This window comes from Myotis yumanensis, unplaced genomic scaffold (assembly GCF_028538775.1).
Source record: "Myotis yumanensis isolate MYYU_CA2020_CCGP unplaced genomic scaffold, mMyoYum1.0.hap1 SCAF_3, whole genome shotgun sequence".
NCBI classification, from domain to species: Eukaryota; Metazoa; Chordata; class Mammalia; order Chiroptera; family Vespertilionidae; genus Myotis; species Myotis yumanensis.
The window spans coordinates 30,517,192-30,544,804 of record NW_027223754.1 but is presented as its reverse complement, the minus strand read 5'-3'; the positions used below and the strand labels follow the sequence as shown (position 1 = coordinate 30,544,804).

Sequence of the window (27,613 nt, the reverse complement as noted above, 5' to 3'; positions counted from 1 at the left end):
TTTGCTGTGGTATTCACCTTGGGTTTTTTGTTTTTTTTTAATGATGATAGGTTCACGTAAAGAATCTGCTCCACAAGTTTTGCTTCCAGAAGAAGAAAAAATTATAGTTGAAGAAACAAAAAGCAATGGTCAGACAGTGATAGAAGAAAAGTAAGATGTATTCCAGTATTAAAATGTAGGCATGTGGGTGTGTGTGGAATGGGGTGGTTTGTGGAGGGCATGGGGGTGTGTGTGTGTGTGTAGGGGTGGGGGCATGAGGGTGTGTGTGTGTGTGTGTGTGTGTGTGTGTGTGGAGAGATGGGGGCATGGGTGTGTATGTGTGTGGAGAGGTGGGAGCATGAGGGTGTATGTGTATAAGGGTGGGGGCATGAGAGGGTGTGTGTGTGTGGAGGGATGGGGGCATGGGAGGGTGTGTGGAGGGGTGGAGCCATGGGTTGTGTGTGTGGAGGGGTGGGGGCATGGGAGGGTATGTGTGTGGAGGGCTGGGAGCATGAGAGGGTGTGTGTGTGTGGAGTGGGGGGGGCATGAGAGTGTGTGTGTGGAGGGGTGGGGGCATGGGAGGGTATGTGTATGGAGGGCTGGGGGCATGAGAGGGTGTGTGTGTGGAGGATGGGGGAGTGTGGGGAGGGAGGAGTGGAGCATTGGAGTCAGAAAAATTCCAGGAGGGTTGGGGTGTGGCTTCAGAAACTACTACTTTGTGTCCTCGTAGGTGGGAGTTAACATTGACTAGGCTCTACCTGCCCATAGAAAGAGGCTGATTGTTCTGAAGTGTATGAATTTAGGTGTGTAGAGAGGAGGCTAGAGCGGCCCTGTTTATTTCGTCTGGCATGTTATGAACTGCTTCTCTCTGTCCTCTTCATCCCTTGTCCTTGTTCAGGTGTTCTTTCTATTTTCTATTCTAGGAGTCTTGTTGATACCGTCTATGCATTGAAGGATGAAGTCCAAGAATTAAGACAGGTGAGTCATAATCAGTTTTTAATCTTTTTTTTTTTAATGGGGCGAAAAGAGGAAAACACTATATTGAAAATGAAGTCGATGTCCTTAAGCAAAATAATACAGAAAGGAGCCCTCTGGAGTGGCTCGGTTGGTTGAGTGTCCCATACACCAAAAGGTTGTGTGTTCGATCTCCAGTCGGGGTACATACAGGAGGCAACCGATCAATATTTCTCTCTCATGTCAATGTCTGTCTCTCTCTCTCCATTCCTCTCTGTAAGCATGTCCTCATCTAAAATATCTAAAACTCCATCTAGTTAAAAGTTTTATTAACTACCTACTCTGACTATTCTCTGCCACTTTGTAGTGTAACACATGGTCTTTGTTCCAAGGAAACCAAAACAAGTCAGTTAGACAAAGTATATAAGTATGTATATGGTTTTGGGGGGACATAGGGTATTCCCAAAAATATACAAACTTTAATAGCTGATAACTCAATTTTCACTCCTTTTCAAATTTAACTAATTTGAAATAATAGGTCAGCGGTTCTCACAGGGGTCGCCTAAGACCATCGGAAAACACATTTATAATTACATATTGTTTTTTTGATTAATCACTATGCTTTAATTATGTTCAATTTGTAACAATGAAAATACATCCTGCATATCAGATATTTACATTACGATTCATAACAGTAGCAAAATTACAGTTAGGAAGTAGCAACCAAAATAATTTTATGGTTGGGGGTCACCACAACATGAGGAACTGTATAAAGGGTCGAGGCATTAGGAAGGTTGAGAACCACTGTAAGCCAGAGTAAGCTTTGAACAAAGAAAATTTATCCAGTAGACTTTTTTACAGGGATACATAAAAGATAAAGTTTACAGTACAAACCTAGCAACAGTTGGCGAATTGAGGGTGCACAAATACGGAACGAAATGATTCTTGATATTTGTGAGTCTATTGCTTCACGTTATCAGCAGTGCCTACACCAGAACGGCATTGACAAACAAAAAAAAGTTATTAATTTCTGTAGCTTTTTTAAAATATTGAAAATGAACTCTCTTAATAAACACTGACTTTGTAATCATTCAAAGTGTGTATACTTTTTTGGGTCACCCTATGTATTATTTGTACAAATGGCTTTGGTCTCAGGAGGGAGCGGTAAGTGCTGCTTCACAGGCCGGAGGCTCAGGAGAAGCGGAGCTCAGCATGGTCTGGGGTGGGACGGGACACTGCTCTGAGCTGCCTCTCAGCCATCCCAGCAGCATCCCTGCAGCTTCCCTGCAGCTTCCAAATACTTGTCTTCCTCTGAGGGGCTTCCGGGTTTGTGCTGCCCCCTTGGCAAGGGATGCATCTTTGTGTGTGCACCTTCTTCATGCGGAGGAATGATTAGGTGCAAACTGTATGGGAGTAGGTGCTTAGTCACTCACTCTGTATTCATTCAGCTGCTGTTACTTCCATCCCGACATAACTGTAAGATCTTTACAGGTGTGAAAGGAGCAGGGGGGTGGGGGTGTGCAAGATGTTCCTTTTGCTATTTCCAGCCATGTTCTTAAGGTATGTCGTACAGCGATTCTCCCCTTCAGTAATCGGAACTTAAATTGTCAGTGACATTAGGACTGTTTTTCCATCTGTGATTGATCTTGGTCCCAGGAGCAACTGTGCGATAAGGAGCCGCAAGTGTCTGTTGAGGCATGTGGGCAGTCTTGTCGGATACACCCATGCCCACAGCACAGGGCACATTGCAGCACAGAGTTTCAATTGGCAAGACCCCAGCCCTCCTGGGGGAAGGAAGTCCTCTCCAGGGCCCAACACATTGAATGTCCTATCTGCTTTGTTGACAGGATAACAAGAAGATGAAGAAATCTCTGGAGGAAGAACAGCGAGCCCGCAAAGACTTGGAAAAGCTGGTGAGGAAAGTTCTAAAGAACATGAACGACCCTTCCTGGGACGAGACCAACCTCTAAGGAACGTCCATGGTTCTTTCTTGAAGACCAGTTAGGAGACTAAGCTGGGACCCTGGGGCAGGGCTGTGCATACAAAAGCTGGAGTCCAGGCAAATAGAAACACATTGTTCCTGAAGAGTCCAGACATGAGGTATCGATACCGAGGGCAACTGCATTAATCTTACTCTGCTAACATCTCAATTACCTCATTTTGCAATAAGTGCAGTGACTGACTACAAATCCTGGTCTTTCAGGCTTTTATTGAATCTATATAAATATTATATATACATGTTCCTTGTAAATATCCTGTTTTGAATGCATATCCCTGATTGTTATATCTGATACACCTGCTAGAACTTCCTTCCCACTAATCTTTCTGGTCCCATGACCTAGAAGTTGTGTTCACGCACACACGCATGGAAAGCAGAGACGCATGGCTGTGGTAGATGCCTGACTTCTCCACCGCTGTGGTTTCTACAGTGCTCTGAAAATACTTCCCACGTTGGTTGCCTACCTAATTTAACCTTATTTATAGCTGCAGAGACACTTGAATGCCATTTGAAAGTCTTCTGTTAAAGCAGTATTGCAGTCACCGATGCGGGTGTCGCTGAGTGAGGGTCTGGGCCTGAGCCATCAATCCCAGGAAGTCCCACTCACGCCACCACGTCCAGCTGCAGGTGCACCCTCTCGTCTGCTTTGAGTGGATCTGTGGTCACCAGAGTATCCACTGCACTTGGAGAGGTCATACAGACTTGTATATGTAGGCTAGTTTAATAACGTGACCAAGTGCACTGCTTTGTCCTCAAAAGAGAGCACTTCACTAGAATCTGTAAATAGAATGTGTTGTTACACATCACTGCGGCCGGGAAGACGAAGTGAGGTGGTGCTATGGGTAGGATTCCTGTGTCAGCCAGCGTCAACCCTGAGCTCTGCTTTACCGTCAGGGCAGCAAGCATTACTGCAGAGCTCACTGGGAAAGAAGAATAAGCAATATCCACCTTAAATCCCACCTAAATAATGAAAGTTTAAATGTGGGTCCATTCCCTCCCTGTATCCAAACTGCAGAGCAGACGAAGGAGGAAGTGGGCTCCAACCTGGCTCCGCACCCCCTGGGCCAGGGCTCTAGAAGCCTCGCAGCCCGGCAGGAACAGCCTTGGAGCCCAGCTTATCCTGCCGTGGAGATGGGATCGGCGATATCACAGGGTCTGCGCTTTCTGTTTCCCTCTTCTAAGAGGTGGTTTTAGTGAGATGACTTCTTCATAGAACAAGTGTTACGTTGTTAAGCAGAATTGCAGCACTGTGCATTAGAGACTACTCAGAAATACCTTTTTGGCCTCAGATGTCACCTTTGATTTGCAACCTATTTATTGGTCAGTGACCCTTTAATCTTTGATGCCTATGGACTGGGCATCTTTGGAACTAGTTGGTTTTCTGGTTGTCCATGGTTCTGTTTCCATGCCCTTGCTGATTAGTCCCTGTGCCCGCCCATCTCCCTGGGGGGTGGTCCTGGAGCTGGCCCTCCCGCTGCAAGCTCAGCAGGTGTGTGGGGCCCAGCATTGACCTGCCCACACTTGACCTTCCAACTAGAATTGCCAACTTTCTCTACTTAGCATTCATGAGTGCTAGGACTAGAACATAGTGTCATTTTTTTTACAGTAGTATTTTTTTGGTGATGCATAAGACATTGTGGTGAAAAACAATTACTGAAGTTTGCTGTCTTAAGCAAATTTTAACTCAGGAACAACATTCAGCACCTGATCCCTCCACCACTTAGTGATGAGCGATGTTGCAGCCAGCATCCCCGACGGGTCTCTTACAGCACCTGCCTTAACTGTTGCTAAAGCGACAAGTGAGAACTTGTGTTTTCCCTGTCCCTCCCCTTGCCCTGGCGGGGTGATGGTTGAGGTGCCCGTGTAATGCATTACCTTTCTTCCCCAGGATCCAATATTTTACTAAACTTTTTAGGGAGCAGAGAAAATGCATCTGAGCAATTCTACAGACCTGCCCTCTTTATAGACAGACTGCACGCGTCTCTCCGGGTGACTCCTGAGGGGTTGGGAGTGGATGATGATGGTAGAAAGGGGCGCTGTTGACTCTAAGGGTTACTTCTCTGCTCTCACCTTTCTTGGATGAGGAGACGAAGCCATTCCTATCCTGAGATGTGAAGCACTTTTATTTCCACACGACACTGACATGTGGCCTCGGAAGCTCTGCCCACTGTGCTCTGCAGAGTGTGCCTGTCCGCGTGCGCCAGGGTCCGGGCCTCGGAAACCTCCGGCTCTGGCGGACTTCCTGCTGTCCTCCACTTCTTTCTCCAGGACGCAGAGGCCGCGTTTACAGCCCTGGGGACACCGCGCAAATGCCACCGACCGTCCTGGCGCTGACTACTCATACTATGTTGTTGTAATTATTAAACTGATTATTTTTTCTTATGTTACAAATATGTCACTTTATTTTCCATGATGTGTTTGTGTGTGTGTAAAGTTACATTTACACTTTATTTTGACTTTTATATTTTTTAGTTCTGGGGTGAGTTTTGGACACTGGAAAATATCAGTTTGCCTTTAAAATCTAGGGCTTGGGAGTATTTGAAGATACAAGATTAGGCAATGGAACTGACACTGATAGGTACGGCCTCCACTTGGTCTGCCAGAGTAGAATAATGACTCATCCTGGGAGATTCTCTAAACCACGTTGGGGGGTTGAACAAGTGACATCATTTTTCAGGATTTCTGTGAGGCCCTTGCAGGAAGGGCCTGACAGCAGAAAGTTACTTGTCCATTACAAGTCTTGCCCTTTCCCGACACTCTCCACGCAGGGCCTCCCTGGCCAGCTAAGAGGGCTGGGAAACAGAGTCAGGGAAGAAAACAGCACTGCCAAGCTGGGAGTGTAGGAAGTTCTTCCCTCCCACCCTGAGTGTGACCTCATCCTGACCTGATTGTGTCTGCAAAGACCCTATTTCCACATAAGGTCATGAGCACAGGTACTGGGATCAGGACTTCAACAGATCTTTTTTTGTGGGGACACACGCGGTTCAGCTTGTAACAGTAGGGAAAGTGGACTCACCTCTCAAGTGGGCCTGATCCCAACCTAACCCGCCCTTCCAGAAGTGAGGCCAACGGTTGCTCCAGGTGGTCATTTAAACCCCATTGTGCTGTAACTAATAAAGGTGGTAAGGGACCCCAAGGGTACTTCTATTTCAGAAAACCCACAGCAACACCTACATTTTTCCAAGGGAGGACGGCACAGCCCACAACAGCAAATGTCCTGCCTTTAGCTGAAATGAAGTGGGTAAATGCAGTCGCTGCTTATCATGGGAACAGGACTCCAGGCTAATACAGGGAGAGACAGGCCGCGCCACACTGGCTCCCCCTCCTGTGGACTGTAAGCCCCGTCCTCAGGGGCCTGGCTGCTGATCAGAGTGGACAGTGGCTTCAGGCAGTACTGGCCGTCACCCTGCCAGGCCGGGGGCAGGGTGTCTTCCCAAACAGTGGCGCTCTGCAGGTCTTGGCCCCCAGGTGGGGGTGAAGTGGCATCTCCTGGTCCTGTGGCCCCCGTGGATCCTGCTGGTGGAGGGGGAGGCACCCTTTCCTTTTCTCTCAAGCCCCTGCAGCGGCCTCCCCTCCCCGCCCCCCAGGCTGCCTGCCCTCATGCCCGGGCAGGCCCCACACTGCCCCCTAGCTGCCATGTCTGTCTTCACTTGAATAAACCCTTTGGCAACTTAGGGCCGCTCTTGCCTCTTTCTGGAAGCCTGTTGTGAGCATCGGCCTCCCACCCAAGGGCTTTCTCAGCTCCCGTGCCAAGCCCAGCCTTAAATGACCACACTTGACTCACTGTCTCCGTGAACTCCCGAGGTTTGCTGAGGCATGAACCTGAACATTAGCCGGGGTTTGTGTTGGCTGGAGGTTCAAATTCCCAGGAGGGGAACCCCACTGCCTCCGTTTGGGAACCTGAGAGGATGCAGCCCCTGGGATGGTTGGGCAGTAAGAGAGGCTGGGTAATTTCTCCCCCTCCCTCTGCAGCCGCTCCCACGATCCTTCCTCTCCTGTCCTCACGTCTCCTTCCCGCTTCAGTCCTGCCAGTACAACCACCCTGTCCTGCAGAACCTCTGCTCCTCGCCCCAGCGGCCTGGCCAATGCGACAGTCAGCCAGCAGCCAGGCCTGCTCCCCAGGGGCTGCCACTTCTGAGGACACTCCCTGCCGCGCTGCCTCACCCGCCCTTGGTGCAGGACCATGTGTTCTTCCCGAAGGTGAACGCTTTTTTCTCCCGTCTCAACACCACGCCACCTGTGCCTCCCACCACCTGGACTCCCAGCTGCCTCTCCAGTTTGCAGGCTCTGTGCCCGCCAGCCCAGGTGCCCCTCCAGCGCAGGCTCCCCTGGGTGCTCCCTGCATGCTGATGGCACTCCGATTCAGCTGCCCACTGCGCATTCCCCCACCCGCCCCCCGGGACCGCAGCCCCACTGGACACACAGACGCAGCCTCTGCCATCTTCCATGTGGCAGCCACCCTCCAGCCTCCCAGGCAGAACCCTGGGCTCATCACAGACCTGTTCCCGCTCACAGATCTGCCAGCCAATCCCATGGACTCTAAAATGACACAAAAAACGTTCAACCAGTGACTCCCGGTCCCACCGTTATTTTTCTCCCAGATTATTACATTGTTCCCCACGTTTACTATTGCCTCCTTACTATTTTCAGCATAGCCTGAGAGATGTAATCCAGTTTCCCACCTGCGCAGAACCCAGTCCTAGTGCCCTGTTTCCCTTAGTGAAGGCTGAAGCTCGAATAGTAACCTACACCCTTGCCTGTGATTCAGTCTCAGTGCCATCTCTGTCTTCAATCAAGCCGCCCTGGCCCCTGGTTCTCAGCTTCACCAGGCCTGCCTCACCCCAGGGCCTTTGCACCTGCTCCTTTCAGCCTTGCATGCGCTTCCTGGATGCCCACATGGTGCCTCCCCTTACTTCCTTCTAAACCTGCTCAGATGCCGTCTAATTCAGAGGCCGCCTGCTCACCATGGTGTGCTCTGCTTTCCTGTTCTCACAGCGCGTGTCTGCCCTGCATGTTTGTTGTCTCCTTCCATGGAATTCGCTCCCTGAGGGTGGGCACTTTTGTCTGTTTCGCTCACAGTTGCGTCCCAGCAGTGCCAGCAGAAGTGGGCTCTCTAAGAAGGAGACTGTGGAGTGAGGACGGGAGTGGCAGGACTCAAACACTGGTTCCGAAGGGGGGCCTGGTGTCCCATAGGAATGGGAGTGGGTGTCCCATAGGAACGGGCCGACTGTAGGGTCTGGAGGAGGGCCAGGTGTTTATTTTTGTTGTTTATTTTTAATATATTTTCATTGATTTCAGAGGAAAAGGGAGAGGGTGAGAGAGATAGAAGCATCACTAATGAGAGGGAATCACTGATTGATCAGCTGTATCCTGCACACCTTCCTCCCTCCCCCCCGCCCCCTCCCCCTGGGGATCAAACCCACAACCCAGGCAGGTACCCTGACTGGGAATCAAACTGTGACCTCCTGGTTCATAGGTTGACATTCAACCACGGAGCCACATCGCCGGGCATAAGGCAGGGTTTTTGATGCCATGCCTGCCCTTAAGGCTCTCCCACCCTCCTCGACCCTGTAAGCATCCTGCCTGCCCTATAGTGGCCAGCGTCACAGTCCTGCCCTCTGTGTGGTCACGGGGCTCTGTGACATCACAGCAGGTGGGGTGGCCCAGCCACTCACTCCACACTCTGCTCATCAGTGGCAGCAGGAGGGAGGAGGTGGCCAGCTTCCTGTTTGATTCTGAAGTCTGCTTGGAGTCTAACTGGGAGACGTGTGGCTGGGGACTCAGCTGGGGACATGACGGACAGGTGAGACTGGACCCACGCAGCCTGGCTGCCTCAAGGTCTGGCCTGTGCTAATTTCTCTCTCTCCCAGGTTCCCTTGAGCCCTCACCCATCCTTCAACTGCCACAATGAGATATATGCCAGAACTCAAAAAGCCCCACCCGCAATTCCTGAGGAGTTTTGCAGGTAAGGAGAAGAGAACCTTCAAGGGGCCTATTTCAACCCAAGGTGTAGACGACTAGCACCAGGCTGAGAAGGGAAGGCAAAGAAACTTGTTTTTTAAAATAATGTAGGAAAATGCTGTGAAGTCTTCATTTTTAAAAAATTTCATTGCAAAAAACCCCGAACCTGAGGCTTTCAGCATAAGAAATATTTTTAACTATTTCACAAGGGGTTAGAGGATTAAAGATGTTTTCATATGACATGCAAACATATACTTCAGCTACTTCATAACTTTTATGACAAGAGTGATTTTTTTTTTAAAGAAAAAATATTTCTTAACAATAAAGTTCACCTTTCCCTGTGCCCATCCTGGGTGCCCAGGGTGCAAAGTTGGATGCTGGTGCCTGGGTGTTGAAGGAAACTTTGTGTAAATGTGGCTTTCTCCAGGGCACGTGGTTAGCGTGTATATATAGTGTGGTTGCAGTCGCTTAAAACCGCACAGAGGGAATTTCTAGAAGTGAGACCACTGGGGCTTGGGGGAGGAGAGGGAAGTGTCACTTCCACCGTGCATGTGTGTGTGTCTTGAATATTTTTCTCAGCTAAGTTTTTCTTCATGCACGACTATAGTAATGAACAAAAAGATAGAAAAGCAAAAGGAAAGGCAATTTGGTTTTCCTCTTTAGTTTTTGTTTGTTGGCTTGGCAAAGGGACTGACCAGGGAGGTTCCCGGGGCGGCCAGAGCTGGAGACGTGAGACCCTGCTATGCGGGGACTGTGAAGAAATACACAGAGACATCCCGGGAGGTCCCAGCAAGCAAAACAGTGCTGGGGAGGGGCAGGGAGGCCCACGGGAGTCCCAGATGCGATGGGGAGACAGCTGCCACGAAGCTGGGGGCGGGGGACCAGCGGCTGTTCCAAAACAGTCCATCAAGGCAGCCAAATGGGAAATCTGTGCCAAGACTGTCTCACCTGTGTGGTGATATTAAAGACCAGCCAGCCCTGGAGGCTGAGGCTCAGTTGGCTGAGCAACGGGCTGAGCAACGTCGCAGGCAGGCCGAGGGGACAATGAATATTTTCTCACCCATGTGTCTGCTGCAGTAAACACCCACTGTCACCTGGAGCAGGTCTGGGAACCCTTGTCCCCTTGGCCATGGGGCGAGGTGGGGATAGAGGCATGAGGTGGGGACAGAGGTGTGAGGTGGGGACAGAGGTGTGATGGAAATAGGTCCCAGCTCTGCCCACCAGCTGTGTGGTCTTGAGTCGGGATCTTTCTGGATGAGGTTGAGGACTGTCAGCAGCAGCCGGCCGTCTGACCTCTGTGGGGGCCACAGGCTGGCATGATGGTGCTCCCCTCGCTGTGTCCCTGAGACCATCATCACCGCCCTGAGGGCCTTCGGTGGGCTCCCTGCAGCCCAGACCACACTGGGAGCAAAGCCCAGCACAGCTCCCCATCCACTAAACTGACAGCCTCTCTGCAGAGCGACTGAGACTCAGTGACCACAGGGCCCCTAGGGAGCCAGCATGCCATGGCCTCCTGGACCAGCCTGGGAGCCCCTCTAGTCCAGCTGTGCCAAGGACGGGCCCCTCCCGGTCACTGGCGACCAGGACCCAGCTTTAGGAGAGAGCCGTGGTGCAGGAGGTTAGCGGCTGGATGTCTCACATCCTCCAGCTCTGCCGGAGTCCAGCTGTGGGCGCCGAGGGCTGCAGTGGCATTCAGAGGCCATCACTGTTCCATCACATCCCTGGTGGGAGTGAGCGGCCATGGCGACAGTATTTGTCACCCCCGGAGTCGGGGGTGTCTAGGGAAAGAGAGAGAAAAGCATGAGAGACAGCGGTTTCTCTGGAACCCTTTAGTCTGAAAGTCTAAATCAGTGGTCGGCAATCTGCGGCCCCTTGAGTGTGGTTCTTCCACAAAATACCACGTGTGGGCGCGCACGTACAGTGCGATTGAAACTTCGTGGCCACACTCAAGGGGCCAAAGAGCCGCATGTGGCTCGTGAGCCGCAGTTTGCTGACCACTGGTCTAAATGAACCCATCAGAGAGTCAGGAGGTGGCGGGCTCCCTGCCTCCCCTCCCCCTAGTGACAGATACCCCCCAGGGTCAGGCAGACGCTGCTGCTGCCAGTTAGGGAACCACAGGTCCTCAAAGCTGAAGGTGCATCGGCTGGGCAGCTGAGCTCTGCTGAAGCGGCCACTTATCCCCTGCGGTGTATGGTGCATTCATTATCTTTTTTTCTCTTTTTGGTCAGAACTGGCATTAAACTTTGTCCTTTTGATTCAACTTTTAAATTCTGAACTAATGCTCAGCCCATAGTGATCATTTTAATTCACCGTCTGCTTACAAGTGAATTAATTACACATTATAACCTGAACTCCCGAATATCCATTGTGTGAGGTCTTTGTTCCCCGCTTTCTTTGTGGAGCTAAAGCGCCAAGCCTGGCGAGGCGAGCGCTCCACTCCTCGGAGATGTATTATCTCCTTCATCATTAGCGGCCCCTGCATTATTCTGTGTCATTAACTTGGCATTATTTTGTTCAGCTCCCAGTATATTCCAGATCTTAGTTTCGAAGTGAGATTTCTATGATGCATAATTAAAAACCCACCACATGCACTCCCGAGTTTCCCCGCCAAGCCCGATGGTGTTGGGAATGACGGGGGTGGCTGTGTCCCAGGCGATAGCGGGTCTGTGTCTGCTCTGCAGTGTGCGATATTCCTCTGGACCACATATGCAGCCACAACATCAGCAGAGATCAGTGCAAGGGACTCGGGCGCTGCTTTCACAGAGGTGTCTGCCATGAAAAGTCCGTTTCCAGTAAGTATCCGGGCCGGGCCCACCCAGGCGGACAAAGCCATGGAGGCCCAGGGTGGGCCTGCCTTCCCTCCCGGGTCTCCGTCCCTGGACAGGCCTCTCACATCGTCCTGGTCACATCTCTGCAGTAGTGGGAGCAGAGGGCTGTGAGGGTCTGGGACTGGGACTGAGGCCACCTGGCAAAGTCCCCTCCCAAGATGGGTAGACTTGCTGTGGAGGAAGACTGACCGAGAGCCTCCTTCCTGGGAGACCTGGATCATTCTGGGGGTGTAACCGCTGGAGGTGGGGACTCAGTACTACAAAAGCACCTGGTTGGGGGCAGGGCTGGCTGCTGGCCCTGGGAAAGGCAAGACCTGACCAGGCGGGAGCAGGAGAGTGTAACTGGGACCCTGAGGAGGACCCCTATACTGGGGAGAGTGGGAGGGGCTGGGGGAGGTCCCTGTAGTCTCATCCTGATCAGAATAAAACCACAGCCTGGCACTAAGATCTGCTCCCAGTCACTGCAGTCTGGGCTGTGCCTGGGGAGGTAGGGCCCGCAGGGACTCCCAGGGTGGGGGCTGTGGGATCTGGGGAGAGCATCATCCTCAGAACAGGGCTGCTTCCTGCCAGCCCACCAGGGGAGGCTCTGGGTGAGCCATGCTCAGAGGGTGGTGGTGGGGGGGGGCGGGGGAGGGGAGAAGGAAGCGGGCACAGAGGAGAATATAAACTAGATGCCTGGCCTAGAAGGGAAGCTGCTTTAAATACTCTTTCTGGATGTTTTCTCACACTTTAGAGAAATTCCAGAGGTCTTTGTGCCTCTTGATGGTTGATGTGTTTTCTTGCTCTTGTGGCCCTTTCAGAAATGAGGGTGAATGGGCTCCAGGACTGTTTGGGAGGAGATTAAACAAGTCCGTGGGGCCAGGGCAGCCTACACAAGCCCTCACCACAGAGGAGGAAAGTGCCCACAGATATGAAAAGCTGGCCGCTGGCCAGGACACTCAACAGCTCTGATGTCCCTCCCTGTCCTAGGCTGCTCTCCTGTCCTCACCCCGGCTCCCCCCGCCCCCCCGCCCCCCCCCCGAAGTGGACACAGGTGCCCTTGTGCTCTGTGGCTTGGGAGGATCTCTTCTCTTCTCTTCTTTCTCCTCTGAGTCCAGTTCAACTGAGCCCCTCAGAGGCAAGACAGTGCGTCTGCCTTCTCATCCCGGGACACAGTCAGACTTAGGAAGTCAGAAACTTGGTGACCCATGAGTGTTACCAACTATTGGCCCACAGGGCTGCCTGGTCCCATGACCCACAACTCTAAGCCAGCTCTTTTAAGAAGTAAGTGATATGCTGGATAAAATGACTCAAGAAGCTAATGTATTGGCAGGATCTTGGCTCACCCAAAGGGAGAGCATCTGTCTAGTTTTATGGTGAAGATTCGGCACTTAGGGCAAAAGAAAAGGACGTTTGGCTTCTCAAAAAGTGGCAGGTGAGAGGTCACAATGAATGCCATTTACAGCTGGGAGGGTTTTCTGACAACAACTTTTCCTTTAGATCTTGAATTAGATGACTTGGGAACACATCTCCTTATTAATCCCGCCTTCCACCTTTGGGAGAACCCAGCATCCCTAATGTTATTGTAAATGGAATTGTCTTCTTAATTCTACTTTCAAATTGTACATAGAATCCTTGATATGTACCCAAGAGAACTGAAAGGTTGCTAGTATATAGAACTGCAATTTTGTGTATTTGTCTTGTATCCTGTAACCTTCTTCAACTCATTTATTAATGGCTTGCTTGGGATTTTCTACATGTAAAATCATACCATCTGCCTATGAGATAGTTTTACTTCTTTATTTCTAATATAGATGGTTTTACTTAATTTTCTTGTCTAGTTTCCCTGGCTAGAACTTCCAGTACAATGGTGAAGAGAGGCAGTGAGAATGGACATCTTCATCTTATTTCTGATTTTAGGGGCAAATTTTCAGTGTTTCACCTTTAAGTGTGATGGCAGCTATGGGTTGAGGAAGTATCTTTCTGTTCCTAGTTTCTTAAGTGTTTTGGTTTTTTTTATCAAAGAATATTGGATTTTATCAAATTATTATTCATGTGGATTTGTTATTGTCCAGTATCTTTCCCTTTTATCCTGAAGGACTCCCTTTTATATTTCTTGTAAGGCATTTATGCTGATGTCACCCTGAAAGTTACTTCTGAGCTTTAATGAATCTCTAGTTGTATATAATCAGGCAGTGAATTTGCAACAAGACATAGTGCTTTTCCTTAAAGGAGTTCATTATCCTTCACCTATCTCATCCTAAAACCCACAGTCTTAGCCAGAATCTTATTTGAGAAATCTTTTTGAGTCCTGGGTCTTCCAATGTTGAACAGTATATTATATTATATTATACTAGAGGCCCGGTGCACAAAAATTTGTGCACTGGGGGGGGGGGGGGGGGCGTCCCTCAGCCCGGCCTGTGCCCTCTCGCAGTCTGGGACCCCTCAGGGGATGACCACCTGCTGGCTTAGGCCTGCTCCCCAGGGGATTGGGCCTAAGCTGGCAACCAGACATCCCTCTGGCAGCCCGGCAGCCCTCGGGGGATGTCCACTTGCCAGCAGGGAGCAGGCCTAAGCTGCAGTCGGACATCCTTAGCTCTGCTGAGGAGGCGGGAGAGGCTCCCTCCACCACCACTGTACTAGCAGCCATCAGCCTGGTTTGTGGCTGAGCAGAGCTCCTCCCATGTGGGAGTGCCCTGACCACCAGAGGGTAGCTCCTGCATTGAGTGTCTGCCCCCTGGTGGTCAGTGTGTGTCATAGTGACCAGTCATTCCCAGTCCTTCTGCTGTTAGGGTCAGTTTGCATATTACCCTTTTACTATATAGGATAGAGGCCTGGTACATGGGTGGGGGCCAGCTGGTTTGCCCTGAAGGGTGTCTTGGATCAGGGTGGGGGTCCCGCTTGGGTGCCTGGCCAGCCTGGATGAGGGGCTGATGGCTGTTTGCAGCTGGTCACACCCCCTTCAGGGTGGGGGTCCCCACTGGGGTGCCTGGCCAGTTTGGGTGAGGGGCTGAGGGCCATTTTCAGACTGGCGGGTGGCTGAAGCTCCCAACCTCTCCTTTTTTTCTTTTTTTTTTATTCTGGGATTTATTTACCTTCTATGGCTGTCACTGGAGCTGAGAGCCGGCTCCAGCTCTGAGGCTGCGGCTGGCTGAAAGCAGATATCTGGGTTTGTTTAGCTTCTATAATTGCAACATGGTTTCTTAGAGTGCAGCTCAGAGGCCAGCAGTGGCAGGCGGGGAACGTTGGCTTCCTCCATCACTGGAGCAAGCAAGCCTCCTGTTTGCTTCAGCTGCCTGGCTGCCGGCCGCCATCTTGGTTGGCAGTTAATTTGCATATCGCCCTGATTAGCCAATGGGAAGGGTAGCGAAGTTATGGTTAATTACCATGTTTGTCTATTATTAGATAGAATTATATTATATATTATATATATTATATTATATTTATTATATTATATTATATTCCAACATCTCATTCCCTGGAGTATGTGACAGGTACTCCTGAGCTGAGTTCATGGCACTGGCTGGTGATTTGGCCATAATTTGCTGCTTTGGGCACTTATCATCTTTCTATTTCTGTTTTGTGTATTGGTGGTTTCACTCTCACACACACACACACACACACACACACACACACACACACACCTATTTGGAGAGCAGCAGATGATTACATTCAGCTCACTTCGTTTCCATCACAGGGTTTTCCTTCTTAGCGGACTCCAGTATCCTAGGCATTTATGCAACTTAGTTTTTCTGGGACTTTTACCATTTGGGGTCCTAAAAGCAGGACACATTCACATCCAAAGGGCATTTGGGTTTGTTCTTTCAATCTTCTACATATAAAGATGTAGAAGACATTCAATTCCCAGGTCAAGTCACAGAACTGGACACAGTCTTCGGCCATTAATGTTGCCAATTTTCTCATCTCCCAGAGAAACAGAGACAACAGCAGGAAGTGGTGAAACAGAGCATCCAGGGGAGACTGCAGCCAGCAAGGGAGCGCAATCCAAGCTGCTGCTGCTTTCCCCGCCGGTCCCTCCCCGAGCCTCTTCTCATCAGGATTTTCCATGGGAGTTGGCCATTTTGTAAATGTTAGCATGTATCACAAACATTGTTTAAATTAGTGTAATCACCTTATTTATGCCTGTTATTCATTTGAAAAATGAATAACACCTTACAGCACCTTCATTATTGGTGTCTTTACGGACTACTCTCCCCCCACCCCCCCGTGAACTCTCAAGAATGTTTTCTCCTTGAAGAGAGCCCACTGCTCTGCAAGTGGATGTGTCATTGTTGCATGGAGGCGAGTGCTAATCCTCTTTTCATTCTTTCAGTTTCCACAAGTGAGTCGTGTGGGCTGGGCTCTTTCTCGCCTCTGACTTCTTTCACATTGGCGAGGGTGGGCCATCTGTGGGAAGGGTCTGGGCAGTGAGCCCTGCATTGGGTTCTCACTGAGCCCTCAAATTACTTCTCATTTCTTTGACATCTTACTCACTGAAGACGGCGACTGAACCTTTGTGCTGTGTAAGTTGTAGTATTCGGTGACAGGGTATTATGAGCTCTTTGTGCGCATAATTCCATGTTATGAAAACCTTTCACCAACTTCTTAAATTGGCTGGTTTGAAGTGCTCATTGTGTTACGGCATAATCTGTATGATTAAGAATGTGAACTTGGGGAATTAGCATTAGATCTTTGAGAAACAATCAGGGACTCAGAGAGAGTGACTTGCCTTCACCCTTCAGCCTTGACTTAGGCACATTATGTAACATGTCATGTCTCCCGAGTGTATGACTTCCGTTTCTCCAGGAGACGTGCCGAGCTGATTGCAGAACTTCTGTTTGGTTATATTTGGAGGAGAATTTCTCCAGATACTTCTTAAAGAAAATAAGGCTGTCTTTCAATTGCTGCTATTTCTGAAGGATCATCATATACAGTTTATTAAAAACCACACATATTGTTTATAACAAGTAGTGTGTTGGCCAGACACTGCACAGAGGCTCAGTCTCTGCCTCCAGGAGCTTGACCTCAAGGACCAAAAATACCTGCACGTATAAAGATACAGAAGATGTGCTGATGATTGAATCCTGAAACATTGTCTACATATGTGTGTCTCTCTAACCGGACTTCACTACCATTAATTCTGAATTTATTTCATGAACCAAGACACAAGATCCCACTAAGGGATACACATTCCCTGGAATTCAAAACTTTGAGGTTTACCTTCTTGTCCCTTAAAAACTTCTCATTCCATGCTTTCAAATACAATGAACTTGATTTGTTCATTTCAATTCGCTTCATTCAACATCATTGAAAGTGAACCTTTTCTGTGCCTTTTGCTACACCCCTAGGAGAAAGCGTGGTGGGAGTGGAGAGGGACAGAGAATTTAAACCAACTAATGCTCCTATGCAGGGGAACACGGAATAGAGGCTACCCCCTAAGAGTCACTTTGAAGGCCCTGATTCTTCCGTTTTAAGAAGATGGAAGCAATTGAGGACCGTGTAAACCCTTGTTAGTACAGAAAAACTCCGTCAATGTAACTTGAAATTGGACCAATGGAATTTAACATCCAAAAAGCATCTTTGGAATCACTTTCAGGGAGTTGGGGGCAGGATGAGGTGCCAGATGGCAGGAGGCCCCATGCTGCTGATTCCCGGGGGACAGACAAGGGACCACCGCTGCAGGCTCCCCTCAGGGGGCAGTGCTCTGTCGTCGGGGAGCCAGGCCACCACCCTGAGTCCCTTTCATGTGGAGCCCTCATCTTTCTGGGGGTGGCCTTAGTCCCAGGGTGGTGTTTCAGGAGGGGAGTGGCAGTGTTAGTGGAGCGGCCAGTGCTCAGGGGGAAGCTGGGCGGAGAAGGGCTGCAGGGCGGAGGGCCCAGGCCCACCTCGGGGAGGAGGACTGCCCTGTTGTAATTAACCCAAATGATGGTAAATGGAAATTGTTTTTCAGTTTATGTGCACGTGTTTTGTGCCTTGATCCTGCTCATTGCCGGGGCCTTTATTATCACCATGATTTACAGGTCAGCCATTCTGTTCTTTCAAACTCACACGTAGAACTTTGGTGGGAGAGGAGCAGGCGTGTTGGGGGGACTCCCCCCCTTGGCTCAGTGCTATTGGGGCCACGTGGACCACTGGTGAGGCCTGAGGGGCCACCTTTTCCCCAGATCTTGATGATAATACCAGCCAGCCTTTCATAAGCACCTATCATTTCACTCCACAGCCCTCCTATGAGGAGCGGGGCGGGGGGTGGAGGTGGGGGGCCTTGTCTGCAGAGCCCTGGCTCCAGGCCGACCACGCCCCTTCATCCTGTGCTGAAGACCTGTCCGATCCATGCTCTCAGACACAATCTCCCCCTCTAGTTTCCATGGTGACGACATGCACACCCAGCAAGGATACCTAAGCTGCTTGCTGCCCCCTGGCCGGACTGAAATTCAGCTTCCCCCCTTGGGGAGCCTTGCACCAGCCCCTGAGATTAGTTGAGGCACTTTGTCCAACAACAAAGAAAGCGATCTTCCTCTCTGAGTGGTGCTGGGTGGCGTCTTGAGTGAGCGACCCAGCTGTAACCTGCACGCAGTGTCCACCTTCCCCACTCCTGCTGTTGTCCTGGGGAGTCTGGCTGCTGCATTCAGGTGTCTGTTCAGGGCAGGTAGAAGGAACTAAAATGGGAAGTCCCAAGGCAAAGCATTTACCCTGACAGATGTTCTACATGCATGATCATGAACCCTATACTAGAGGGGTGCCCTGGCGGCCCATAATTTTCCATCTTTAATTTCTCTGATTCTGATAAAAACTCTCTTCCCTTCAGAGTTGTCCAAGAAAGGAAAGAAAAGGAAGCCACTATGGAATTGCCTTTGTCATTCAAGTCTGGAGATGAAGTTGCGGCAGCCGCTGCTGCCCGTAAGCTGGCAGTGTTAAAGGCTCGGACTGCCAGAGCACTGCCATGTGCCGGATGTGCCAGGAACACCGATAAGAGTAAGAGTCGGGATTGCCCATCCTAGGGCTCATGGCACAGCTTTCCTCCCTCGACACATCTTACCTGTGAAAGATACCCAGTCTTCAGCTACATTAGCCTTTTAGCAGAAGTTGCACTTTTTTCTTTTTCAATTTGGACTAAATCTATTTTTTCCAATTAGAAGGGTCTAGCATGGGTTTCCTGCTCTAAAGGCACATTTCCCTCCATAACTATTGTCTTCTATCTTTTCTTTCTCCTCTCTTTGCCTCTCTGTCATTCCACCCTCTCTAAACAGTCCAGCTGCGTGGTGGGTAGTGGGTAAGGGGCGGCGGTGATGTTGGGGTGTATCTGCATCCAGTGGCTTCCTGGCAGGTGCCTGACAGCACCATTCCTGTTGTGGCTCCCTGACAGCTCGGTGGCCCTGGTTGAAGAGATGTAAACACAATAGCTAAGTCTTCCAACACCTCTGACTTTCAGGAAGCAAAGCCACATGTATGTGATTAACTCTTAGGAGGACTTGGCAGTTGATTGATGCTTTTCACAGTTGGCAACTTGCTAGGTAGAGAAAGAAACATCCCTAATGGTCAGCTCAATCTTAGGTGATATTGTTTGGGAACATGGTCTAGGTCTCATATTATTCACTAAAGACCTGGTGCACGAAATTTGTGCACTGCGTGGGGGTGTAGGGAGGTCCCTCAGCTTAGCCTGTGCCCTCTCACAGTCCGGGAGGCCTTGGGAGATGTCTGACTGACGGCTTAGGCCCGCTCCCCATGGGCCTTAGTGTTGTCGCGGAGGCAGGAGAGGCTTCTGTCACTGACGCTGCTCTTGCCAGCTGTGAGCTTGGCTTCTGCCTGAACAGTGCTCCCCCTGTGGGAGTGCACTGACCACCAGGGGGCAGCTCCTGTGCTGAGCAGGATCGGGCCAAAACCGGCTCTCTGACATCCCCCTAGGGGTCCCAGATTGTGAGAGGGTGCAGGCCAGGTTGAGGGACCCCACCAGTGCATGGTTGGGGCCCGGGAGGGATTCCAGAGGTTGACCAGATGGGGAGGAACTGTAGGAGGACTCCAGGGCGTGTCTGGTCCGTCCCTCTCCGTCCCGATCAGCTGGACCCCAGCAGCAAGCTAACCTACCAGTCAGAACATCTGCCCTCTAGTGGTCAGTGCATGACATGGCGACTCGTCGACTGGTTGACTGTCTGTCCCCTGGTGGTCAGTGCATGTCATAGTGAGCGGTTGAGCAGCCTTAGCTTTGATTGTTTGAACGGATGAATGGATGACTGGACACTTAGCACATTAGGCTTTTATTATGCACTGAGTGGCCAGATTATTATGACCACCCCATCAGTACTTCGTTGGGCCACCTTTTGCCTTCAATACTGCAACGATTCTTCTTGGCATTGACTACATGAGATGTTGAAAGGTGATGCGAGGAATCTGACACCATGCCTGATGAATAGCACTGTCCAGTTCTGTGAGATTTGATGGCTGTGGAACCAGCTGCCTGATGGCTCTTTTAACTTTGTCCCACAAATGCTCAATTGGATTGAGATCTGGTGATTGTGGGGGCCACCTAAGCAAGGTAAAGTCTCCCTCATGTTCTTGAAACCACTCCTGCACAATACGAACACTGTGGCATGCCGCATTGTCTTGTTGGAAGAAGCCATCTCCATTGGGATATCCCATCAACATGATAGGATGAACTTGATCAGCAATGATGCTTAAGTATGTTGTGCTATTCCAGTGGTTCTCAACCTTCCTAATGCCGCGACCCTTTAATACAGTTCCTCATGTTGTGGTGACCCCAATTTCATTGTTACAAATTGAACATAATTAAAGCATAGTGATTAATCACAAAAACAATATGTAATTATATATGTGTTTTCCGATGGTCTTAGGCGACCCCTGTGAAAGGGTCGTTCGACCCCCAAAGGGGTCGTGACCCACAGGTTGAGAACGGCTGTATTCAGACATTGTTCCACACGAATTAAAGGGCCCAAATCATGCCAGGAAAACATGCCCCAATCCATAACACTGCCCCCACCAGCTTGAAGGGTTGTACTCATGCATGTGGGGTGCATGCTTTCATGCTGTTTCCGCCAAATTCTCACTCTGCCATCTGCATGATGCAACTGGAAACGTGATTCATTGGACCACATGCCTTTTTTCCAATGCTCGACTGTCCAATCTTTGTGTTCCTGTGCGAATTGGAGTCGTTTTTTCTTGGTAACTGCAGACAGCAAAGGTGTTCGAACAGGCCTTCAGCTCTTTTGCTGATACTTGCTCCATGGCTCCGAGCGCCCGCAATCATCCCATGTTCAAAGGCTGTTAAATTGCCTTGTTTACCCATATCTTCAGAAAAAAATCACTTCTGTCATGGTAAACAACCTGCTCCCCTATTTACAATGGTCTGGCTCTCTAGCAACTTCAGCGCGAAATTATAGCTAATTTGCCTACAAACGTCAGGTGGTCATAATAATCTGGCCACTCAGTGAATAGGAAGAGTCACAAAGACTTGGTTTTACTGGGACAAATGGGAAAAGGGAGAGGCTGGGAGGAGCAGCCTACCCAAACGTCTCCGAGGATCTCGATGCTCGCTCCTAACCGAGGCTGTGTCTGTGCACAGAGCACGATGTCGCCTCCTCAGGGTGGTTTCTGCAGAGGGAGGCCATGAAAGGTGGAGACCGTTCTCCCCCAGGAAGCTCTTTCTCTCCCAGGAGTGAGTGAAGAGACAGGGCAGCACACACTCACCTACCAAACACAATTGAGTAAATCGTGGCCCATTGGATGCCATATGGATGTGTTCACAGACCTTGACGAAATTTCCTTGGCATTGCTGACTATTCTATTAAAAAAACACCACTTAGCCTTGGCCAGTGTTGCGCAGTGGGTTGAGCATAGTCCCATGCACCAAGAGGTTGCAGGTTCCATCCCCAGGCAGGGCACATACCCAGGTTGCTGTCTCAATCCCCAGTAGGGGGGCATGCAGGAGGTAGTTGATCAATGTTTCTCTCTCTCTCTCTCTCTCTCTCTCTCTCTCATCAATTAATAAAATATCATTCTTAAAAACCACAAACACTTATTGTTGTTTTAAATTCAGCAACAGTGACGGTAATGAATACTGAAGAAACTAAGGATTGAAATGCATGATGAAGAAAACGTGAAGATTGGCAGAAATATCCAAATGAAACAGTACCATTGTGAACCACTCTTAAACATGGCATGGAATGACTGACTACCCAATTAGGAAAACAATAAAGGTATTTTAAATGCTTTGGTTCTAAGTTGTCTTAGTCAATGCTGTATTTTTGTCTCAAGAGAAAGCCATTGGAGGGTGAGAACATTACCAGAAGCTTTGAATATATATATAATTGATTTCAGAGAGGAAGGGAGAGGGAGAGAGATAGAAACATCAATGATGAGAGAGAAACATTGATTGGCTGCTTCCTGCATGCCCCCTACTGGGGATTGAGCCCACAACCCAGGCATGTGCCCTGACTGGGAATCAAGCCCTGACTTCCTGGTTCATAGGTTGATGCTCAACTACTGAGCCACGCTGATTGGGCAGGGTTTGATTTTTTTTAATGACACTGTTTCCTAGTGATGCCAAAATCAAGGCAGCTTATAGCATTGTCACCAAGACCCCCTTTTCAGAAGAAAGCTATGCTAATGAGAGGAGCAGCATCATGTTCTGTGAGGCCCAGAACCATCTGGTGCAGCTTCCTCAAAGTCTCTCGTCCAGGTAAGGATTCATGTATGTTTCAGAGTATCTGACAGTGCTGACTGTGGGTGATACAAGCCAGCCCAGTTGAGTCTGGTTTTTACTTTGGAAACTGAATATCTATATGTATAAAAGCCTAAGTGACTGTTTGACTGGTAGCTATAACATGCACTGACCACCAGGGGGCAGATACTCAATGCACAGGCATGGGAACATAGAACAGACTGATGAATCTCAGAGGAAAAGGGGGAGGGGGGCAGGGTGGGAAGAGATTAACCAAAGATCTTATATGCATACTAGGGTCCCTCCGTCTGGCCTGCACCATCTCACAATCTGGGATCCCTCAGGGAATGTCGGACTGCTGGTTTTGGCCCAATCCCGCAGGCCAGGCCAAGGGACCCCACCAGTGCATGAATCTGTGCACTGGGCCTCTAGTATATATATATCTCACACACACACACACGTATATGTATATGTATATGTATATGTATATGTATATGTATATGTGTATGTATATGTATATGTATATGTATATGTATATGTATATGTATATGTATGTAGGAGTCCCTAGACACCCTCATTTATTTTTCAGCTGGTAAATTCTATGCATGTGGGCAATGCAGGTTTGGTCAAGGTCCTACAAGATCTTACTGCCCAGGCTTCTTGGAGAATGGAGGATGAGAGAGGGTGAGGGATAGAGGCTGGCCCTTCCTTCTCACACACATCCTGCTGACCTTAGTCATTGGCCCTTACGTTGGTTTAGATCAGATGTCAGCACACCTTTTGTAAAGGGCCAGGCAACAACTATTTAAGGCTCTGTGGGTCAGAAGTTCTGACAGCTCTTCAACTCTGCTCGTGTAGCATTAAGGTGGCCACAGACAATGGAAATGCATGGATGTGGCCAGGTTTCAATAAAACTTTATATAAAATCAGGTGATAGCTGGACTTGGCTTGCAACCTGTGGTTTGTCAACCCCTATGTTTTTGCCCATCTTTTTCTAGAAATTTCACAACTAGTCATTTCTGTGATCTCTGTAGGTCGAAAGCCTCTGATGGTCAATTTGTTCTTATAGCTTATTGTGATTGTACCCACCTGACTCTGTGAACAGCCAGGACCTGGAGTTCCCATGCTGGGATCCCATTCCCAGGAGTTATTAATTCACCTACGTCCTGTACAGGGCAGCCCTCAGAGAGCTTTTCAAGGATGCATTTTTCATGCCTACGTGAATGGGGTATGCCGTTGTCTCTCTTGCAGAGGTATGGTTGAATGGGGGGCTTATAAAAGATCCATCAGCATCCTCATCAGCATCCTCTACCCCAGTGGTTCTCAGCCCCAACGAACATTTGGCAATGTTTGGAAACATTTTGGATCGTCAAAATGGGGCATCTAGCATCTAGTAGGTGGTAAACACCCTGTAGTGCACAGGACAGCCCATGACAGAGAACCATCCAGCTGATGTAGTGCTGTATAGTGGTCTGACAGTGTTCAGGGAATAAAAGCAATAATTTCATAAGGAGTAGACCTCAGGCCGTGTCCCCCTGCCCAGTGGGGCTTGACAGTGGACCTCAAGATGCACCCCCCGCCCTGGGCTGGGGGAACCTCAGGTTGCACCCCTTGTCCCAGTGCTGGGCCAGGGAACCTCAGGCCGTACCCTCTGCCCAGCGGGGCTTGACAGGGGACCTCAAGGTGTGCCCCCACCTTGGCACTGGGCTGGGGGACCTCAGGCCGCTCCCACTGCTCCGGTGCTGGGCCAGGGAAACTGAGGGTGCGCCCCCTTCTCGGCATCTGCTGGGGTACCTGAGGCTGCGCCCCCCACCTGGTAGGGCTTGATGAGGGTGGGGCCAGCCAGGCCTGGATCTCGCCCAATGGGAGTGGGGCCGGCAATTTCGTGCGATTTCGAGGTGCGTGTGGAATGGCAGGGCCTTGACCCTAGGTCCAATGGCGTGCCCCAGACTCTGACAGGAGGAAGATTTTCATATACATTTTACTAATTTTCTTTCATCTCTGACACTTCTATTATAGAGAAAGTGCAAGTAGCAATATTAAAATATTTCCTCTAATTAATTCCCTTTTAATGTGCACAAATTTCATGCACCAGGCTACTAGTACAGAGAGAAGAGGTGGGGAAAAAAAAAAAAGAAAAGATTCTGGACTGCCCATCGTTGAGAAAGGGATAGGAGTAGGACTTAGGGTTGCATATGCGTCCGGTGACTGGTGAGCTTGAGCATCGTTTCTAACACCATTTCTGGTCAGGCCTGTGGTGCCAGCACTCCTCTTCAGCAGAGGAACTGTACACAAAATGCGCTGAGTGAGCTCAGTTTTCACTGGAGAGGAGTGGACCGATTCCTGGGCTGGGACTCGTCTCAGAGGATGGTTAGTCAGGAGCCTGGTTGTTTGATCATCAGGGAAAAAGAAAAAGAGAATGTTGACGCTTCCAGTTCCCAGGCACACAGCTTGGCTTGGCTCAGGACAACTCACTGCTGTATTGTCTGAGTCTTTTACTTTCTTCACTTATGTTTCCTATTTTCAACCAAATATTTGACCCTTACATCACATTTCATGTTATCCTGAGCTGAATAGCAGTGATAATGCTTAGAGAATGATTCGAGATCTTTGAGGAAAAACTATCAGAATCCAGAAGTAGTACTTTAAATATTATTATTTTTACCATACAGGTTCAAAAAATCCTCTTAAGTACCAAAAGCTAATTAATACTACATATTATTATTTTGCCATGGTAACGTAGGCTGGCTATAGCTTTTGTCTGTATTTCTATGATAGTTGGGGAATATACCAAATTCCCCAGTGGGTATATACCAAATCACTCCCCAACTCTCACTCCTTCTGAAAACCATTAGTATATATAATTAATACTCTCAGAGATTTCCCCAAAGCATTTTAGCCTTTTATTTCAACTACTCTTCTATCCAATATTTCAGCATTAGCAATAATGATGAACAAAGTTGACTTCCATACCACCAGGCTGTAACAAGGTGCTCCTACTGCCGGGGGTGGGGTGGGGTGGTGCGGTTTGAGCGGGTGAGTGGGAGGTTAGAGAAGGCCAAGTGAGGCATCAGGACTTTCATATGCTTGGGAGGTCATGAGTCCCTCTCCTACCCCTGTGGAGACCACATGGAGAGCCCAATTTCTACCCTAATTGGCTGGAATTTCACTACTACCCAGTGCTCTCCACCACACACACACACACACACATACATATACACACACAGTCAGTAGAGGCCACATGAGGAGCAGTGACAAGGCATCCCTGTTCCTCCCAGCCGGGGTGGTATCAACGGGGATGAAGAGGGGAAGCTGGATTTCTCCTTTAGGCCAGCAATAACAAGCCCCAAGATCTCCCATTTCATGGTGTCATGGAAGTTGAGAAAGGAAGCTTGATTTCTAACCCCATCTGGCAGTGACAAGGTGATGCCCCCCAAGTCCCACAGAGTCAGAGGAAGGCGCTAAAACACAAGACTTAAATAAAGTCCAGAGTCTAATGACATAATAGCCAAGTCATCCAAGATTCGATTGAAAGTCACTCATTGTGCCAAGAACCAGGAGAATCTCCCCTTGAGTGAGAAAGGACAATTGGTGGACACCAAACATGATACAGATGCTGGGATTATCTGTAAAGGATTAAAAGCATCCATCATGCAAAATCCTTTCATGAGGAATTATGAATGCATTACATGAAAAATAGAACATCTCTGCAAAGAAATAGAAGATATAAAGAAGAATCTGGTGGAGATTATAGAACTGAAAAATATAATAACCCAAATAAAAAATTCAGTGGATGGGTTTAACATCTGAATGGAAAGGACAGAGAAAAGAATCTGTGAACTTGAGGATAGAAATGATCCAATATGAACTGGAGTAAAAAAATAGAATTAAAATAAAAAAGAATCTCAGCGATCTTTAAAATATAACAAAACATCTAACATCCATGTCATTGATGTCCTAGAAGGAGGAGAGAAAGAGAGTGAGACTGAAAAAGTATTTGAAGAAGCAATGCCTTAAAACCTCCCAAGTTTAGCACAAGATATAAACCTAGCGATTTAAAAAATGGAATGAACCCCAAATTTATGAAAACTAAAGATAAAAACACACACAATCTTGAAAGCAGTGAGAGAGAAATGCAACTTTACCCTTGGAGGAAAGATGATTCTAATGACAGCAGACTGTTCATCAGAAGCCATGGAGGTCATAGGAAGGGACATACCATTTCCCAAGTGCTTAAAGAAAAGGAACCGTCAATCCAAGTTCCATATCCAGTGAGAATATCCTTCAGGAATGGAAAGGTAATTAAGACATTCTCAGAGGAAGAAAAACAAAGAGAATTTGTCTGTAGCAGACCTACCCTAAAATGACGGATAAAGGAAGTTCTGGAAATAGGAAGTTGTGAAGGAAGGAATCTTGGAACATCAGAGAGAAAGGAAGAATAATGTAAAAAAGTGGGAAATGTGATAGATTTTTCTTCTCCTCTTGAGTTTTCTTATATTTGATAGTTGAAGTAAAAATTGTAACTGTTATAATGTGGTTTTTGATGTATGTAATCTAAGACCAGCATATTATAAATGTGTGAGGGTAAAGGGACAAAAAGGAAAGTACAGTTTCTATTCCTCACTCAAACTGGTATAACTGCTCTGAAAATAGTTTGGCAGTTTCTTAAAAATTGAAACATACATGTACCATACAATTAGCAAGTGCGCTCCCAGGCATTTATTGCAGAGAAATAAAGACTTAACATAATATTTATATAAAAATCTGTACATAAGTGTGTATGACAACTTTATTTGTAATAAATAGCCCCAAATTAGAAACATAGCTTTACAATAAGTGAATGGTTAAAAAAAAATTGTGGTATATCCACACCAGGGAATTCTCTGCAGGCAATACAAAGGAAAAATTAATGATATATGCAATAATTTGGATGGATTTCAAAGGTATTATGTTGAGAAACCAATCTCAAAAAGTCACACACTTTATGATTTCACTGTTGAAATGACAAAATTGTAGAGATGGTTGCCATGGTTAGGAGTGTTGTGAGGTGTTGGTGGAAAGGCGTGGGTGTGCTGTAAAGGGGCTGCATGAAGGAGTGTGCTGGCACAGCCTGTGTCTTGATTTCCATGGAGGTCCCATGAATCTACACATGTGATAACATGGCATAGTGCTCTATACACACACAGGACCAGAGTTATGCTCCTGATTTTGATTTTGTACCACAGTCATGTAAGATGTAAG

At 48.6% G+C, this 27,613-nt stretch overlaps 2 protein-coding genes across 5 annotated transcripts in view; both read left to right on the top strand.

Moving 5' to 3' along the window:
- ARHGEF7 (Rho guanine nucleotide exchange factor 7) overlaps window positions 1-5,314 on the top strand; it is a 133,768-nt gene extending 128,454 nt beyond the window's left edge. For 2 of the 4 annotated variants that reach the window (XM_070408581.1, XM_070408583.1), the window contains 4 exons: window positions 51-150; window positions 903-957; window positions 2,781-2,846; window positions 5,201-5,314. In XM_070408581.1, the coding sequence (XP_070264682.1) occupies window positions 51-150; window positions 903-957; window positions 2,781-2,846; window positions 5,201-5,266 (287 nt within the window). In that variant the 3' untranslated portion in view covers window positions 5,267-5,314. Of the gene's footprint in view, window positions 1-50; window positions 151-902; window positions 958-2,780 lie in introns of all 4 variants that reach the window. The other 2 variants (XM_070408582.1, XM_070408584.1) reach the window with 1 other exon arrangement.
- A 3,525-nt stretch (window positions 5,315-8,839) lies between these two features.
- Window positions 8,840-21,875, top strand: TEX29 (testis expressed 29). The gene is made up of 5 exons (XM_070407423.1): window positions 8,840-8,897; window positions 11,575-11,685; window positions 17,651-17,720; window positions 18,506-18,672; window positions 21,749-21,875. The coding sequence occupies exons 1-5, from the start codon at window positions 8,840-8,842 to the stop codon at window positions 21,787-21,789; spliced, it is 447 nt and encodes a 148-aa protein (XP_070263524.1). The 3' UTR covers window positions 21,790-21,875.
- The last annotated feature ends 5,738 nt before the right edge of the window (window positions 21,876-27,613 follow it).

Coding starts and splice junctions, on each gene's coding strand:
- TEX29 (XM_070407423.1), top strand. CDS start 8,840: ATGAGATATATGCCAGAACTCAAAAAGCCCCACCCGCAATTCCTGAGG. Junction 11,686..17,650: donor CCATGAAAAGTCCGTTTCCA/GTAAGTATCCGG, acceptor ATTGTTTTTCAG/TTTATGTGCACGTGTTTTGT. Junction 17,721..18,505: donor ATTATCACCATGATTTACAG/GTCAGCCATTCT, acceptor TCTTCCCTTCAG/AGTTGTCCAAGAAAGGAAAG.